At 37.7% G+C, this 19,455-nt stretch overlaps 1 protein-coding gene across 1 annotated transcript in view; it reads right to left on the reverse strand.

Annotated features, from left to right (window-relative positions):
* LOC107037346 overlaps positions 1-19,455 on the reverse strand; it is a 227,293-nt gene that overhangs the window by 31,463 nt on the left and 176,375 nt on the right. Inside the window, exon 4 of the mRNA XM_015255860.1 lies at positions 3,180-3,350. Coding sequence (XP_015111346.1) covers positions 3,180-3,350 — 171 coding nt within the window. The remainder of the gene's footprint in view (positions 1-3,179; positions 3,351-19,455) is intronic.

Genomic DNA, 19,455 nt, shown 5'->3' on the forward strand with positions numbered 1-19,455 from the left:
GTTTTTTTTTTTTTTTTTTTTTGAAGGTGGCACAAGTCAGAACAGGGCGACCGCGGAGAACAGAATCAAAAAGAGTGGTCGTAGTTTTGATTATGGAGGGGAATCATGGGGATTGCGGACAGTGTGCGGGGGACAATGGACATCCGCGACGATTTTTTAATTGTACTGCAGTGCGATACTGTCGGTTGATATTGAGAAAGTTACAGGCTCTAACTACTGAATTGAGTTGAACTAACTTTTGGGATTTGATTGGTGAGGTGATTGGGAAGGAATCCGAACGGAAAAACGCCCGGATGTGAAGCATCCAGGAGCGTTGACATTAATTTAACTCGATTGTTTTAGCATTTGGTTGTTGTTGTTGTTTTTTTGCGACGTTTTGGCGGTGGGAATGACGCGTATGTACTGCGGGAAGCCCTTCTGCACTTGCCCTTTATGCTTTTTTATCCAAATCGCGCTGCGACGCGTTTTTTTTTTTAAGGTGGCGCAAGTCACAATAGGGCGACCACGGGGAGCAGAATCAAAAAGAGTGGTTGTAGTTTTGATTATGGAGGGGAGTCATGGGGATTGCGGACAGTGTGCGGGGGACAATGGACATCCGCGACGATCTTTTAATTGTACTGGAGTGCGATACTGTCGGTTGATATTGAGAAAGTTATGGGCTCTAACTACTGAATTGAGTTGGACAAACTTTTGGGATTTGATTGGTGAGAAGTGGAGACACTTGGGGGGATGGGATTGAGAAAAGAAAAACACCCTAGGTGTGAAGTATCCAGGAGCGTTGGCATTCATTTGAGGTGAATTTTTTTAGCATTCGGTTGTTTTTTTTTGTGACGTTTTGACGGTGGGAATGACGCGTATGTACAGCAGGTCGTACCTCTGACCTGATTCACTCGAGAGGTTTCTGGGGGAGGCCCTTTCGCACTTGCCTTTTATGCTTTCTTTCTCTGAATCGCGCTCCGACGCGCAATTACTTATACAAACACCCTTCTCCGGGGCTTTTTGCTTCTGCCGGTTTGTTTGGTGAGTTTTTTTTTTTTAAGGTGGTGGAAGTCACAATAGGGCGACCTCGGGGAGCGGAATCAAAAAGAGTGGCTGTCGTTTTGATTATGGAGGGGAATCATGGGGATTGTGGGCAGTGTGTGGGGGACACTGGACATGCGCGACGTTTTTTAATTGTACTGCAGTGCGATACTGTCGGTTGATATTGAGGAAGTTACAGGCTCTAACTACTGAATTGAGTTGAACAAACTTTTGGGATTTGATTGGTGGGAAGTGGAGACACTTGGGGGGATGGGGTTGAGGGGTAAATCGGGGGTTTTTATTGGGGTTTTGGGGCGAGGGGTTGCGCGTGAAGGAAATTGGGGAGATATTGTGGGGTGGAATCGAGTCGAAATGACGTGAAATTTTTGGATTCACGGAAATCAGTGACGCTGTTGACAATTTTTGGGTGAAATTAGGGTTTTACTGGATCAAGTTGACTGGTGTCAAGTTGTAGCACCATTGAAATTCAATGAAAATTCACAATTTTCATTGATTTTTTCATGAAATTGCGAATTGAATTAAAGTTTGAATTTCAGTTGAATTATTCCTATTCACAATTGAAAATAAAACTGATAAAATCATCTTTTTTTAATTGATAAAATTGTGAATTGGAATAATTAAATTAAAATTTACAATTTTATGAGAGAAAAAAACATGAAAGTTGTGAATTTGAGCCCAATTATTTCATGAAAATTAACAGACATCATTCCCCGACGCAAAATAACACGAAAAATAGTACTTCTGTGTATTTTTCCTAGAGAAATGAAAAAGTTTCCATGAAAATTACTAGTGAAATAAATTATAAGGGAATCCGTAGCTGAAAATTGAAAATTAATTAAAAATCATCGATTTCGAATTAACAAAATCATTCAAAGTCAACAGCAGTCACCGAAAAACCCCTGTAATCACGTCGAATCTACTTAATTTCGAAGTCATCCTCTCCCTTCATCATTCATAAGTAGCTCTCACCTTCCTCCCAATAATCAAAAGTTTGTTCAAGCAATTTAAAAATCTACAATAAACACACGATAAATATAAAAACAAAATGACTCTCGATCCACAATAACATTAATCGTAATGAAAAAAAAAAACAAATTAAAAAAAAATGATAAAAAATTAGTGAAAGCCAAACCAAAACCAGGAGTTACCATAAAGGCGTGGGTAGCGAGAAGTTGCTGCTGGATTTGCTGTTGAAGGTGATGGTGCGCTGGCAGAGGAGGTTGGCCCTCCTGTTCGCCATAATATTGCAGCGTACGGAGAACACACCAACAATCAACCACAACCACGAGCACCACGAGGCGGCAAACATGGGGGACAGACAGGCGGTCATACGTGTAGTATAATGACAACACAAATAAATTTTTGTTTTCTTTTTGTTTTTTTTCATCGCATTGATATTCTCTCATTACTTAGCGTGCTGGATTGATTAATAATGAGTGTAAATAATAAATGAAATCAGTTATTTGGGCTGCGATGAGATGACCTGTGAACGATATTCGATCAGCATTTCGTGGAAAATTCATGGGTAACGTATTCATAAAATAGCTGGAAGCTTGAATAATGCCGAAATATACATCTCATTAACGTAATTAAACGGCACGTGTGCCTGGAGTGTTGACCTCAACAAATCTATAGTGAATTTATAAAGCTAAATTTGGCTGAGCAATTGATTAATTGCGAAATCATCAATTAATTGAGGGTATTCATTGGATTAAAATCAACTTTTTCGAGAGCCCTCGCACGGAATTGCGGCTCTCCAGTCCCATTAGCCACGGCAATTTCACCCGAAACAAATGTACATGTGATATGTTTTGAAGGAGAACACTGACAACACTGAGAAAGATATTAAAACAACGTAAAAAAATGGGGAAAATAATTCACATATAATCATGCAACGTGCTGACAATTAATCTAGGGAGTGATGTGCATCAATAGTCGCAAATCAAACATCGAGATTGAAATAAAACACATGAGATAAGCACTGTTGCATCTGCTCGATCTACAGAAAAATCATAAAATATGTAGATGCTGATACAAATGTCATACGTTTACGCGTGAGTGATTTATTAAGAGTATGAAAGCTTGATTGTTGGTGATTTATTAATGAGAGTTAGGGGTATTGGAGGGCTGTGACATACCACTGTAGGCACCTGACCAGGCACAAGGGGCTGTCCCGGGGTTAGGCCCATCTGCTGCATCAGGGCATTCTTCAGGGCTAAGTGATTTCGTCCGTTTATCAGTAATTGATCCTTCAGGTGCTGGGGTGGATGGAAGTATTTGCATGGCGGCTTTTCTCGATTGCATCTTCCCTGCAAGCATAAATATAATGGATGCGTTAATTGACATTATAATATTATTATATGGTTATTTTGTTGCTGCCGAATGAAAGCTTTGTAATCGTTTTTCCAAAGTTTTTCTTCAGTCGTTCGCGAATGAATGAATGGAATTGAATCATTTTTTTCTAATGTAGGCAGTGTTGAGACCTATCGATCGCCATTAATTAAAATTTAATTCATCGATTAGTTTTTTAATTTTCGAATTTTTTCGAAAATCGGTCGTCCCACGATAACTAAAAAAATGTTCTGAATTGATTGAATGGTGGCTTAAAAAATTTGTTTGGATGCCCTTTTGACCGAGTTCGAAGATGAAGGCGATAGCAATAATCGTTATTTTGATTTATTTGAAAATTTGCAAAAATTTTGTATTTTTTGAAAATCAGAATTCCGGGGATATCTTTGAATATATATGATGCTTCAAATGAATTCGATCATAGCTTAAAATGTTTGTTTCAATGCCATTAAGTCGTAGTTAAAAGTTTTATGATGATTGTTGAAAATGTCGAATTTTTCATGAATTTCCCTGAAAGTGAGCTTTCTGATGATTTCTTCAAATGTGATGTTTCAAATTCATTCACGTATGTATAAATAACATTTTTCTATCAACATTTTATCGAAGGGCTGAGGAGAGAGGTAGAACCGTAAAAAAGACAATCGAGTAATGATGATGATAACGTTCAACTAAGTTAGTAATCTGACAAAATTAGTTAGAAAGAAATGTCATTCACTTTAATCAAATAAAATAAACAATGAATTATACATATCAGAAGGAAATGATGTGCAAAATAACCATTCGGAAGTATATCGTTAATTTATTAGCATAAATAACTATACAATATGCAATACACGAGCAATTTCCCACTTCTGTATTATTGTAATCTCAACAAAAGAAAAAAAAAGTGGAAACTCTGTGGTTCTGCTTCTGATTCTCTGTAATTTCCTGAAATTACAATATAAACTGTACATTGAAATAAAAATTGTTACAGTAATAAATTTCTACCGAAAAGAAGTAACGATCCAACTTCTTAAATAAAAAAGAGTGAAAACGTTTTCATTAATGTTCCACTGGAAATTTATTTGCACCTATTTGATTCAACTCATGTAGAAGCAATAGAGTCTCAGAAAGAAATGCCCTAAAACGTTATCGATGGACAGGGGTTATCAAGAGGGCATCGGCACCGCAGAGTCAATATCACAGCGAGTGTAATCACCAACTCGATGGGCAATAAACGCGATCGATTACCGGAGGACTTCCATAAATTGCGAATCGAATTAATCGCACAGGCGAATACAGTTCCCCCATTTTCCCTCATTTTCCCCGATTTTTTCTTCCAGTTCATTCGCAAAAATACTTGGGGCTGGAGTTTGCTGAGCCCCAGAATCTTGTCCCTAATTAGACCCCCAAGAATATTAGTTCAAGTAAGACGTATCCTCGGCGTGGAAATCCACTGGCTTTCCGTAATACCGCGGACGTAAATTCACCGCTGGCTCATGTTTCCGTCTGTCTCTCTCTTTCATCATATTGCTACTCGGCAGCTTCTACATTCTGTGCCACGTTGAGTTCAGAGTCAGATCAAATATCGCTTAATTAACCAAGTTGAAGAGAATATAATATTGAAGTACTATCAGCCTTTAATTCCGTATCTCCTGAGTAACGGTAAACAGTCCAAGTTTTCCTCTAATGGGCAAACCATCGTGTCCCGAGATTTACGGTGTAATTAGGGACGAGCGATTTTCATCGATTAATGAATTATTTAACGCCGTGGCTATTCGCACTACAACACGCAGCGTGTCACACGCAGAAATTCATATAAGGCTCGAGTGCAGGAGCGGGTATCGAAATATAGTGCAGATGATTCTAAGGATAATTTTCCAAGCAGGGGAGACTCCTAGACCCCAATGGACAATGTTGTCACAACTCTGCTTTTCAATTGNCCGCTCTTTCATTTGAGCTCAAAAAAACATTCATATCTTGTCTGACATCGCTGCTACAAACTCGGGTCTACACCTCGGACTTTCAATTGAAGGCCCGAGTTGAAGAGAATTTTTTTTTTTTTTATGCTTATTTTATATCGCTTCGAGTCTGATGAGACTATATGGCGATTGATCAAGACTTTAAAAATGGTTAGATCTCACCATTCTACCCGGCCAGGAATCGAACCTGGAACCTATCCGTTGTGAGGCAACGGCCTTAACCACTACGCCAGGCCACCTGGCAAGTTGAAGAGAATTGAATACCATTCTATGAAACACGAATAAACGAATGATAATTGTCCCAATCATTTAGGTCAGGGGAAAATAGAATAATTCTACTTTCTTAATATTGCGTTTACTAAGGTTTTCTTCGAACAAAGTTGATTAGAATTAATAGCTAGAATTATGAGATTATCTCACACTTTTGACGTTAAGGATAGGAGAATCTGAATGCAATATAGTGAAAATGATGATCGATTTTTCACTTTGAACAAATAATATTAATATCCAAATACAAAATTTCTGATATGAATAAAAAAAGCTGTGACTCAATATTCCAAATGAAGTTTTAATTTTTAATTTAGTGCTGAAAACCCGAGATGACAATATTCTCAGCACGGAATTATATTGATGAGATGAACAACAGATTAATTGAATTACCGTGTGAACTAACTAAAAATTGATAACAGTGTGGGCACACACTTTTACCAGAGTATCAGCAAACATTGAATTCCAGAAATTGACACTCTAAAGTGTGTCCTAGGAGGAATTGAATTGTAATTATGATTAAAATTTTATTCGGTGAGCATGGGAATTAGAACATGAGCAAATGATTCACTGTAAAATGAAGATTTCGCTAATTGCAATATTTTTCATCAAATTAATTGTTTATTTTTGATACCACGAATTTGTGGCACGACTACCATACCCACCGACCAACTTGATGAAGAAAGGGAGGAAAAATAGAAATAAACAGAAAGTTTCTCCTGTGAATGACTGTGCGGTGGAAGGTAACAAGCCCGGCCACTTCGGGAAACCGCTAACGGATGGCTGAATACAAAAAGGCTTTTCCGCCGTGGGAAGAAGCGCGAGGAGGGTGGAGAATGAAGAAAGGACAAAGTGATACTGGAGTTCAAGAAAGACTTGAAGTAACAACATTGTTTCGGGGAGACAGTGTCGGCGATGTACCAACTCAATTACAGCTCTTTGAACGACAAGATAATTGAAATGCCTGGCTGATGGGTTTTTTCGCTGTTGTTGGGTTGTCCCGTTGGTCCGGGGGTTTGTGGCGTTTTGACGAATGTAAAGGATTGCTTTTACGAGTGACGTTTCATTTTGAGTGGATGTAAGTAGGCATGGGTGGTGTGGAGAATTCAATACATTTTTGTTTGCGAGTGGAAGCTTTGTAATCGTTCAAATTCAAGTTTTTCTTCAATTGCTCGCTGATGACTGTATGGAATTGAATCGTTTTTTTCAAATGTAGACATTGTTGAGCCCTATCGATCGCCATTAATTAAAATTTAATTCATCGACTATTTTTTTTCGTTTCGAATTTTTTCGAAAATCGGTTGTACCACGATAACTAAAAAAATGTTCTGAATTGATTGGATGATGGCTTTAAAAATTTGTTTGGATGTGCTTTTGACCAAGTTCGAAGATGAAGGCGATAGCATAATCGCTATTTTGATTCATTTGAAAATTTGCAAAAATTTTGTATTTTTGAAAATCAGAATTCCGGGGATATCTTTGAATCTCATGCTTCAAATGAATTAAATTATAGCTTAAAATGTTTGTTTCAAATTGATTGAAATATGTATAAATAAAATTTTTCTATTAACATTTTATCGAAGGGCTGAGGGGAGAGATAGAACCGTAAAAAAGACCATCGGTTGTATAGAAGAAAGGGATAATAAGAATAATAATGATGATAACATTCTTATTCAATTTAATCAAATGAAATAAACAATGAATTACACATGCATTTGCTAATTTATTAGCAAAAATAACTAAACGAAAAAATTGAAGCGTTTATTTATTGATATGTAATTAACAATTTAAATCTTTCGAAAATGATTCATAATCAGTTTTAACGAATTGAAGGCGATTAATCATTGATCAAAGCACCCGTTTTTAATTTGAAATCCGCTTTTTTACAATGGTTAAACTATTTTAAATTCGTTTTTGCGGGAAAAATTGTATCGAAAATGTCGAATTCAAAGGAAAATGTATGAATTTTCAGAGAGAAATAATTTTTCAGCTGACAGTTAATGGAAAAAACATCAAAGTGATGCGTGAAATGTGTTACGCCGATGTTGAGGAACGCGTGATAATATTAATCGAGATGAATGTCAATCCGAAAACCCGACACTTTAATTAATACCATGGATTTTTGATGCCCTCGGTGGAGTTATTTAATGTCACATCGCACGGTTGATGAAGAGCATTACAGCTCGTTGAGGGAGAATTTCAAAAATAATGAAGCCGCCGGGGTTTTTCGTATTCCAAGGGATGAGTTCAATGTTACACACGCAAGAGTGATTTTCATGTGTGTGGAATTATTATTACGGCTCTTTGAACATTTCGGAATAACAAAAATATCGTATTCTCATATTCTTTTCCGTAATGCTCGCTCTGATAGAAACATAAATCACACAAATACCTTCGGAGAGAGAAATATTACGTACGGGGCAATAAATATGTGGTAAGAGGGGGCTCAACGAGAAGAATGATCATGTTCTCAATAAAGATTCGCAAATTCACTTGAATTTATGTATTTTTACGGAGCAGAAACGGTATTTATGAAATATCATCAATTATTTAGAAAACTTATCATTTTCAATAATTCATTTTTTTCCGTAAAAGCAAATTTCGTAAAGTGAAATGTCAAACGAGTGGGAAATTCCTTTTATATTATTATCTGCTTCTATAATATACAATTCATCGTGACACATCATTTTATTGAATTCAATGTAATTTCTTCTTTAATCAATTGTGTTATGTTTCTAATTTAGTTTAATATTCGATGAAATTTCAAATACAAAATAATATATATCGATACCATCCATTTATTCGATGAAAGTGCAGTCGAAGTAAGTCGTTTTAATAATAATTGAATGAATTTAATTTTTTTTTAATTCAAATAATCAGTAGAGGAAAATTTTTCAAAAGATAGAAAATAAAGAATCTTTTGAATGCCATGAGAATAATTTCCGGAAGTGTTTTATAAATCGAAGAGAAGAATGATGCGATCTATATTACGGAATGAATTTGAAACATCATATTTGAAAAAATCACCAGAAACTTCACTTTCATAGCAATTTACAAAAAATTATAAATTTACAAAACTCATAAAAATCAAAACAATGATTGCAACTATCACCTTCATCTTCAAACTCGGGCAAAGAGATATCCAAAAAAATTTTTTAAACCATCATTCAATGAATTCAGAACATTTTTTTGAGTTATGGTGGGACAATCGATTTTTTTTTAAATCGAAAATTCCAAAATATAATAATGGATGAAATTTTGATTAATGTCGACGGATAGGGCTCACCAACCCTACATTTGAAAAAAAATGATTCAAATCCATCGATTCATGAGCGAGCAATTAAAGAAGAAGTTGATACGTTGATAAAACATAAAAAATCCGAAACTTAAATTTGAACAATTACAATAATTCCATTGGGAAGCGAAAACCATTAATTGAATTTATTTATTGAATTTTTAGCGCTTCATTTTATGAAATTCAGTAAATAAAATGGGGCAGAACGGTCCGTATTTTTTTTCAAATCCATCACCACGTGGGATCAACTCGAGAACTTTTGAAATCTTGTTATAAATCATCACGCGAAAATACTGGTTTTATAGGTGAGGAGGGTTCAAAGCATTGCCCATCGGCTTTCCCTCCCTAATACATGTGTGGTTCCTCGGCCTCGTTTCCTCAACGACCTTTTCGCCAATCCACCATACGTCTGAGGGAAAAAAAAAGGTAGCCTACGTACAACACGATCCCTGGCCCCGGACTAACCCCACTTTACGACCCGTCGTCGTTCAAACCCCTCCTTCGTATTCTGCGTGTGATGTGGCATCCAAACTCGTCCCCCTCACACTTCCTCGTCTCCTATAACCTCTCAGCGGGAGAACGCGGGGTCGCGAGATTACTAGGATTTGCGCGTAAATTTCCATATCGATTTTCGTGTGATGGTATCGCACACCGGGCCACAATTTGCCTTAATTTCGTTCGTGCAGTGAGAAAAAAAAATGAGGGAATATAAGAAACTTGAGCTGAAACAGTGGCATAGATCAATCAAGGTAATACAATACTGAATGAATTTTTTTTCGAAAAAAGATGATTAATTTATTTATTTATTTATTTATGTATCGAAAAGTGTATCGAGAGCCAACAGCATAAAACCAATTAGAGAGTCAAATAATTACAGAAAATATCCACTAATATTGAATTTGTAATGCATAAAAATATTTTTAAAACACTCGAAAACTCGAAAGTTGACACGATTCTATAGAAATTCATCATTGACTTCATCGACGTGAACTTGGCGGGAGACACGACTGCATCTGCTGATGAATGAAATACCTGCTAGACCTTTCCTCTTAGAGTTTGAAACTACATCTCAAATACAGAGCCTCAAGAGCATTCTTATGAGTAAATAAATTGAACGGGAACTTGGCGCGAGACATAACCGCATCTGCTGATGACTGAAATAACTGCAAAACCTTTTCTCTTTGTATTCGGAACTCCATCTCAAATACAAAACCTCAAGAACATTTTTATGAACAAATAAACAGAACGTGAACTTGGCACGAGACACGACCGCGTCACTGATGTGTGATCTAACGTCTAGTGAATGAAACAACCTTTTCCCTTGACGTTTAAAACTCGATCTTGGATGAAGAACCTCAAGAACATTTCTATGAAAAAATAAACAGAACGTGAACTTGGCGCGAGACACGACCGCGTCACCAGCTAGACCTTTTCTCTCAGCATTTGAAACTCCATCTCAAATCCAGAATTAGCAACAGAGTAAAAAACCGAACATTTGTAGTCACGCGACATATTTTCTAGGGCTTCCACACCTCCGATAATAGGATCAACGAGGGTTCGCGGAAAATAGCTTCGGGACAAAGCCAGCAGGTATGTATAGTGTTCAGCCATTGGTGGATATCTAGGTTAGCTCGGGAGTCAGTAAGGCGATAAGCGAGATTAGAAAGGACTTTGTTATCCTCGACGACCCTCCAGTGGCTAATCTCTTTTCTCGTCAATATCGTTTGTCAACCTGGTATCCCTCAGGAAGAATAGCCCCACCGGGCGTCGGATAAATCGCCGGGGACTGAGTCAAAGGTGTGAGTATGCATCACTGACGTCAGTAAGTCGTCTCGCACACCATGTGTTTGGTTACCAATTTCCGCTAATTGATTCTCATTCCTTCGTGGATAGGAAATCTGCGGGTAGACGGGTCCGACCGTCCAAGTACCATCGTCTAGGCACTCGTCAAGTGCTCATCCGAAAGGATCGATGAGAGGGAAACTACTGAAAGTCTCCGGTAGTTGAGTCTTTCGAGAGTCTGGGAAAGGACGTCTGATGCCATTCCAAGCAAGTTGGTCACGTTCCGCACTACTACTACTGAAGATGTTTCAACAATCTAAAAACCATTCTCAGGGCACTCGGGGATTCAACAATGTACATGCGGAGCTCGCCAGAGTGCATGAATATTGGTACAGTTGAAATACAAATCAATCAATTTCGACGTTTCTGGGACTTGATGGAAACTCTTGAGGCAAAATGAGTCATGTTTCTTTGAAGGGTAGGGGTGTGCTCCGTGGGGACTTTTATTGCTTTGTGGCGGGGGGTTGAGGGATGCCGTGATTTCGAAATGATGTCAACTTCATGTGATTGGAAGGCTTCAGTTGATTTCAAGGATTTAGGGAAGATAGGAGTGCAATTACTCAGATTATCTCTTCATTTGAAGGTATTTCATCGACTTTCTTCATCAACTAGTTGGTGAAATTCATCAACTAGCTGTTGAATTTCATCAACTAGCTGTTGAATTTCAACAATTTGTGGTTGAAAAATGGATCACTAAGCGGTTATAGAACTTCACCAACTAGTTTATTGAAAGTCATCAACTAGTTGTTGAAATTCAGCAATTAGTTGTTGAAATTCATCAACTAGTTGTTGAAAAAAATGAATTGCCAACCGGTTGATGAATTTCAACAACTAGTTGTTAAATTTCAACAACTAGTTGTTAAATTTCACTAAATAGTTGTTGAAATTCACCGAATAATGTTCTCCGTGTCGAACTTTACTAATCCGTGCAAGCTCTGTTGTGAACCTTGACGTTGATTGCCTGAAAATTGGTAGAAATCAGGAAAATTCCGGTAAATATCAAAGCGAAGCGGTAGAACGGTTCAAGGCGATTTAGCTTTTAGCTCAGTTTTTGAGGAATATCTCCGAATCTAAGGGAGATAGCTGAATTTTCGTTAAGAACTTTGTCGTAGCTCTCAATTCGCTCTACAAAAAAGGTCATAACCAAGATTCTGCTATCTGCCTTAAATTCTGAGATATTCATTGAAAACCGAACAACAGTCAAAGACGACTCGAAATTTTCAATTAACTAAAAATTAATTACAATTTGGCACTGGATATTCACAATGGGATTAAAAATTGCTGAATGCTGTTGAAAAATTTAAAATTTGGATGGAATAAAAATCAATTACAGTCAATTCCGTTGGACCCAAGAATTTAATAATTTATTCGACGTCTTGTCGACTTCTGAAGCAAAAAAGTCATCTTCTTCGGAAGTTAACTCGTGCCCTAATCAATGACATCACTTGACATTTGTTTATCTTATCAAGTTATCAAAGGAATATTCACTCCAATTAATAAACTCCCCCGAACACTTTTTCCCTACAATTGCACCGTTTCATGTAATTCCATGAGTATCACCGTACAACTTGGTTGCTATAGATGAACTCACTGGGATCGTTTGGGGTAGGGGTAACTTGTTTACTTCGCCTGAGAAATCGCGATAATTTGCACAAGGGTCTCAGGCGCACTCCAAAAGCTCTTTCGGCGTTTCATTCGTCAGCACAATTAAGCGAATTAATAGGGCAACCCTCATCGAGAGGAGTTGAGTTCATGCCCTTTGAGTTTCACTCGTTTACCTTTGATAATATATATACACAGTTTTAGTCATAAATGGAAGGGTTTTTTATGCAAAGTAACATCCCGAGTCTCTTCAGTTTTCGTTTTTCATGTTTCCAGGAGGTTTGTTAATTTGGGAGAGCAAATTCGGAAATGAAAATATATTACTTATCGCATGCAAATTTTTCCTCTTTGGAATTCAGTTGCGAAGCGGTAAAATGGTTCCGCAGTAAATTTTGGGGCTGTGGAGTGGGGGAAAATATCAAAGGTTCCGACACTCCGCTGCATCCTTTGAAAAAAAAATAATGAAATGACGAAATGTTCACGGGTGTATTGAAATTTTGTCGTTTGGGTTTCTTTGCACTTATTATTCATGATTAATCAATTCCAAATAATTTTTACTACGAAATATTGTTTATCCGAATTTTTTAACAGATAAAAATTTTCATGAGAGATTTGACAACCACGCATTTTTGCTCGACGCAGTTGGTATTCTTGTGTCCCGATAAAATCCTATACTGTACTATAGAATCTATAGTATGTGCCTTGGCGGAGTTCACACGATGGCCTCCGCCGCGCGCACTCTAACCTCCTTCAACGTTGCCATGTTCAGCCATCAGTTTCCTCTAACGTAACTAAAATCCCGAACTATGCCATACATTTTCAACAATTAAAAATAATCCCTGTGGTGACGGCTAATGAAATTGTGGAGATATGTTCCTGAAATATATACGGTTCTATTCGTGAAGCGTTTGGATTTTTATCCCATTGTTGATTATTTTTTTGTGATTTTTGAAAAAGTGGTGCCATAAGACTTTGAATTGATGACACTTTTTTCATATTTTCTCCTCAACAATCTCCGTGGTGCAGCGTTTTGGGACTTCGGGAAGATATTTCTAATCACTCAAAGAATATATTCTCAAAATTTCAGCTCTGCACTTCATTTCTTTTTACTCCCATATATTTATTACGGAAGTTCCTTAAATGTGATTTAGGGGGAAAAATCATGAAATTTGAGATTTCCCTACAGCATTCACTGGAGAATCCCTTAGCGTATTTGAATTTTCAATGAAAACATGAATATTCAGTACCAAATTACACTATATTTTCAATTAATTCAAATTGATGAATTCAATTAATTAAATTAATTCAAGAATATATCTACCGGAATTTCCTTCACTTCTCTTACATTTCATGGAATAATTGAGCTGATATTAACAGTTCCCTCTGACTTTTCCCTGAAATCCCAAATTTTTTATGCCGAATTTCCTCGAAAATTTAGTGAAACCAAAACGTGATACGAATTTCCAACAATTTTACCGGAAATTTCTATCCATTTCAACCCGCGTCCTTCACATTTCTACCTATTTCCCTCGGTGAGGGCCTTATTAGGGCCCCTCAAGCCACTCCACCGCTCTCAACCCCCGTCCCCACCCCCATCATCCCCCTCAAACTACCCCGAGTGTCCCCAACTCCCGAGAAACGGGATAAGAGCCAAAGAAGGTGCCGGAGAATCAAACAAAAATCGCGAAAAAAGAAAAGGCTCATCCAGAGGTAGTAAAAACCCTCCAGGACGGGTTCGACAGCGTTTTCCTGTTTTCTCTTGGACCTCTTCCACCATCAGATACATCTGACAAACTCAAGTCTTTTTTTCGGGAGCGGGGCGGGGGGGACATCAAAGTAGATGTGTCCAGGAGTATGGCAGTCACGTCCGGGCACCGTTGAGGGAGAGAATCTTCAGGGTTTCTGCTGTGCACACAGTGAAAAAAAAAGCCTCCCCCATTCCCCCGGACTCTTTGAAAAGTCAAAGGGATGAGGGGGTTGAAGAGGGTCCACAAGCTCGAGAGACTCGCGAATGATATCGTGAAATAATTGCACGCAATGGCTTCGTAAAGCTCCAGGGGTGGAGGGATAGGGGCTCTGAAAGGCGGGGGGAGGGCGAGGGGGGAGGGGGGGTAAAGGGGGTACGAAACTCGATGTTTATCCGGGCACTTGAACGACTGAGAGTCCAGANGGGGGGGGGGGAGGTGAAGGGAAAGAGCGATTTAATCTTCCAGTATTATCGCTAACGCAGACGTCTACGTGGAGCCCCTCGGTGTATTTTTTTTTCTCCACTCTTTGTCCAGTTCTTCACCTTTTTCCGAGAACTCCTCCACCCATTGGCAGATAACAAAGCGATAATAACAGCTCTTGAGCTTTTGAGTTTTTCCGTGCGGTGTTTTGCATTTCAACCCCTGGAGAAATTGTCTATGCGAGGGTCGGAGTGGGTGTTACTACAGCTGGGTGGTGTAATTGGTTCCAGGAAGCGGAGGGGGTGTGGAGGATCACCTGGACAACAGCTGTTCGGGGATAATGGAAGGTGAACAATTGCAAATTGGGATTTTTTTCTTGGGAATTGAGGTATCGAGGGTTACGCGCTCCGGGAAACAATTTTAAATCACAGATACGCTGAGGAAAATTTCAATGGTAAGTTTAACTACAAGGGAATTGTCAAAGAAATTATATTTACAGTAATAATAAACTTTGGAGATTAAACTAGGATTCATTGTTCGATTTACTATGTCAAATAGTCTTATCGACATTGTGATGTAATTTTCAGTTTAATGCGATAGTTGAATCAACAATGTTTATTGTTACCGTAAATATTTTTTTGGATAATTCCCTTGTAGTTGAAATTACCAGTGAAATTTTTCTTAGTGTAGCCAGGGGAAGTTGTAGGAAATTAATGAGATTGGAGGATAGTGTAATACAGTGTTGGAAAAAAAAAGGAAATTTCATGAACGGTTAATTGCTAATTTTTAGGATAGTGAGACTGAATGCGGTTTAAGGGGAAAAATCATGAAATTTCAGAGTTCACTGCACGGAGAGAAATGTTCAGTAAAAATTACGGAGCTCACAATTCGCTCGCCGATTACGATTACTATGTCAAATAGTCTTATCGACATTGTGATGTAATTTTCAGTTTAATGCGATAGTTGAATCAACAATGTTTATTGTTACCGCAACTATTTTTTTGGATAATTCCCTTGTAGTTGAAATTACCAGTGAAATTTCTCTCAGTGTAGTCAGGGGAAGTTGTTGGAAATTAGTGAGATTGGAGGATAGTGTAATACAGTGTTGGAAAAAAAAGGAAATTTCATGAACGGCTAATTGCTAATTTTTAGGATAGTGAGACTGAATGCGGTTTAGGGGGAAAAATCATGAAATTTCAGGGTTCACTGCACGGAGAGAAATGTTCAGTAAAAATTACGGAGCTCACAATTCGCTCGCCGATTACGGAATCGACTCAGAAAATTTGAGTGACGATATCGTAATTTTTCACAGATTCAAATTAAAATTACGGAACGCTCTGGAAAAATTCCGTGATAGTTTCGGAGAATTTCCTACAACCACATTTCGCTCCGGAATTATGGAAAAGTTTGAAAATTCATGAAAAATTCTAGAATTTTAAGTGGCATAAAGACAAGAGTTCCTCATTTTATTTGAATTTCTAATGTAATATGAATATTCAGTGCCAAATTATAGTGGATTTTCAATGAAATCTGAAATTTCATGATTTTTTCCCCCTTAATGGCATTCATGTCACTGTCCTAAAAATCTAAAAATATATTTACCGGAATTTTCTGGTTTTCTACTCATTTTCAGAGGAAAATGGAACTGAAATTTATAGTTCTCATTGATTTTTCCTCGAAATTCTGAATTTTCAATGACGAAATTCCTTGAAATTTCAGTGGTAATTAAATTGGATACAAATTTGAAAAAAGTGTACCAGAAATTTCAGACAAAATTTTTTAACAGTGTATTAGTGGCGGAGCGGTAGAACGGTTCAAGACGATTTTGACTGTTCGTTGGTTTTTAATGGATATCTCGGTATCTAAGGCAGATAGCAAAATATTTGTTATAACCATTTTTATGCAGCAAATTGAAAGCTATAAAAAAGATCTTCATGTAAATTTCGCTATTTCCCATAGATTCAGAGATAATGTTCGAAAACTCAGTTGAGATCTGAGTTTTTTCGAAGTTGGCTTGAATCATTCATGTTCTATTAGCTAAAATTTGAATGGAAAAAATCTCATTGAAAATTCATAATTTCATGGAAAAATGCGTGGAGCCTCAAAATTTTACTTTAATTATTCCGGAAAAATTAATGAAAAAAGAGGAAAATTCCGAGAAATCTCTCCTCGAATTCCAGATTCCTCTCCATTATCTGGTAATTCATTAAAAAATCCTAAACTCCCGACTATTTCAAAAGAAATCCCCCTGTTCCCTGCCCCCACTCCCAATGAATCTCCTCCGTCTCAAAAAACCTCAAAACCGCATAAAAAAAATCTTCAATTGAAACCTCTGGCCCCGGACCGCCTCCAAAAATCCCCGTCTTCCCGAAAAAATTGAATTAAGCTACAAGCACCCATTCGCAAAAAAACAACTCGCCCGACGTTCCCCGCGGGTGCACTCCATCAACCTGCACACTCGACTGTAAAGTGCACTCCCCGGAATGACGTCAATTAAAAAAAAGGAAAAGGGGGAACGAGCGCGAGGAGTTGAAAGTAAGAGGTTTAAAGCCATCCCTCTTCATTCTCCCGCATCAACAATCCAAGAATCGAGACTCAAACGTTTTTTTAATGATTTCTTTCAGCTCCAGAGCGGCTCGCCCCCCTCACCTGCATCAGCCCACGTTAAATTAGTCACATTGATTGCTAAGCTTGGAGGCAAAACGACGTTTAATCGTGCATGCGCATGCACTAACCGAGAGGAAGGGATGAAGAATAAGGCGTCTCTGTATTGTGTTTACAAGAGGTCTTGATGAGTGGCGGCGGGGGGGAGGGGGGGGGGGGGGGAGGGTACGGTTGGTTTGGCGGATGCCGCGGGAGAATAGCGACCCGGTGTATGTACGTAAGAGTGAGGCGAAAGTACCCTGACGCGGGGGAGTGAGAAAGAGATGGATAGCAACAGGTTGCTGCAAGTAGAATGCACGAGTGACAAGCGTAGAGAGACCACTCTGTCTTCCTCGGCTTGTCTATAACGGCGGGCTCGCGGGAGGGAGGAATGTCCAGTGGAATTCTTGAAAAGTTATCAGTACTTATGGGATCGGGGGGTGGCAGAGGTGGGTGGGCAGAGGAGTTTGAGGCGAAATTCAAAAAAAAATGGAGTGTTTTGGTCCAGCCGCGCTGGAGGTGGAGGGGTAAACGGTTTTATTCGATGAAATTTGGTTTTGGATGGGGGACATATAGTTTTTCATTTGATTTTTCTGCTATCCACACGGAGTGAGGAAAGGAACTAATGCGCTGTTGAAAATTCTGGCTGGAATTTCCGGAATCCAGCTTGGAAATCTTTATTCTGTTATAAATTTTTCTTTATTAAATTTATTTTCTTCCATTTATATAAATTTCTGGTCATTGTTTAATTTATTCTATTATTATTTCACTGGAGTTTCAGGGTATTGGATCATTGGAAATAAAGTGATGACTTCAGTGAAAATTCCAAAATCTATGGTGGAATTATTGGGAACTTGGAATTAAAATGCAATTAATTCCCGAAAATTAATCTAGAATTTTCGAAACATATTGAAAAATTTTATTCTATTACCATTCCACTGAAATTTAAATGTAATTCTGCGAAAGTTGTTAGGGCTTGGTAATGTCTGACTACGGTGGGAGTTTTCCACTTGGATTTGAGTGATTCCATTGGATGGACAGCGAAATTTGATGTAACACGTTCTTCTTCGATGAAATTTGTTATTAAACAATAGTAGATTATGTCATAAGGCCGATAGGCTAAAATTTCAATGGAACAAATATCCTTTCTAAAAAAATGGATGGACAAAATCTCGAATCGAAAATGAGAACTCGAACATGGATATCTCGAATGAATGGAGACAATAAGGCGATTTTCATCAGTCCAATGGCCACCTAACAAACTAAAGAGAATTGAATACCATTCTATGAAACATGAATAAACGAATCACAATTGTCCAAATCATTAGGTCAGAGGAAAATAGAATAATTCTACTTTCTTAATATTGCGTTTACTAAGGTTTTCTTCGAACAAAGTTGATTAGAATTAATAGCTAGAATTATGAGATTATCTCACACTTTTGACGTTAAGGATAGGAGAATCTGAATGCAATATAGTGAAAATGATGATCGATTTTTTCACTTTGAACAAATAATATTAATATCCAAATACAAAATTTCTGATATGAATAAAAAGAAGCTGTGACTCAATATTCCAAATGAAGTTTTAATTTTTAATTTGGTGCTGAAAACACGAGATGACAATATTCTAAGCACGGAATTATATTGATGAGATGAACAACAGATTAATTGAATTACCGTGTGAACTAACTAAAAATTGATAACAGTGTGGACACGCACTTTTACCAGAGTATCAACAAACACTGAATTCCAGAAATTCACACTCTAAAGTGCGTTCTAGAAGGAATTGAATTGTAATTACGATTAAAATCGTATTCAGTGAGCATAGGAATTAGAGCACGAGCAAATCATTCACTCTAATTTGAAAATTTAACAGTCAATTAACTGAGACGTATGATTCTCATCGATCGTACTGCTTTTTGCAATGAGAATGATTATAAACAATCAATTGAAAAATGGAATATCGAATCTTTCAACCAAAAAATTTTAAAAATTGGATTTTCTCAAGGTGTGGAAGTAATAAACGGAAAATTTAATGTTAAATTATATCTACGATAGATATAATGTAAAGTGGCGTAATAACAATTTAGAGGCGGGTTAAGCCCCATTCTAATAAATAACAACTATAATTTTTCTCATATTACCGAGAATGGTGTTTGCAGAGGCGATATAGATGGATATTGCGGTAACTTATGAATTCCACGTAATTATAGGTGAGCAAACAAGAACACCCCTGGGCTCGTCTAGTTTATATCAGTACAGGGTTGGAGAGAATGGGGGGGGGGGG

Source organism: Diachasma alloeum, unplaced genomic scaffold (genome assembly GCF_001412515.2).
Source record: "Diachasma alloeum isolate Michigan unplaced genomic scaffold, Dall2.0 Dall_scaffold_00217, whole genome shotgun sequence".
Classification (NCBI taxonomy): domain Eukaryota; kingdom Metazoa; phylum Arthropoda; class Insecta; order Hymenoptera; family Braconidae; genus Diachasma; species Diachasma alloeum.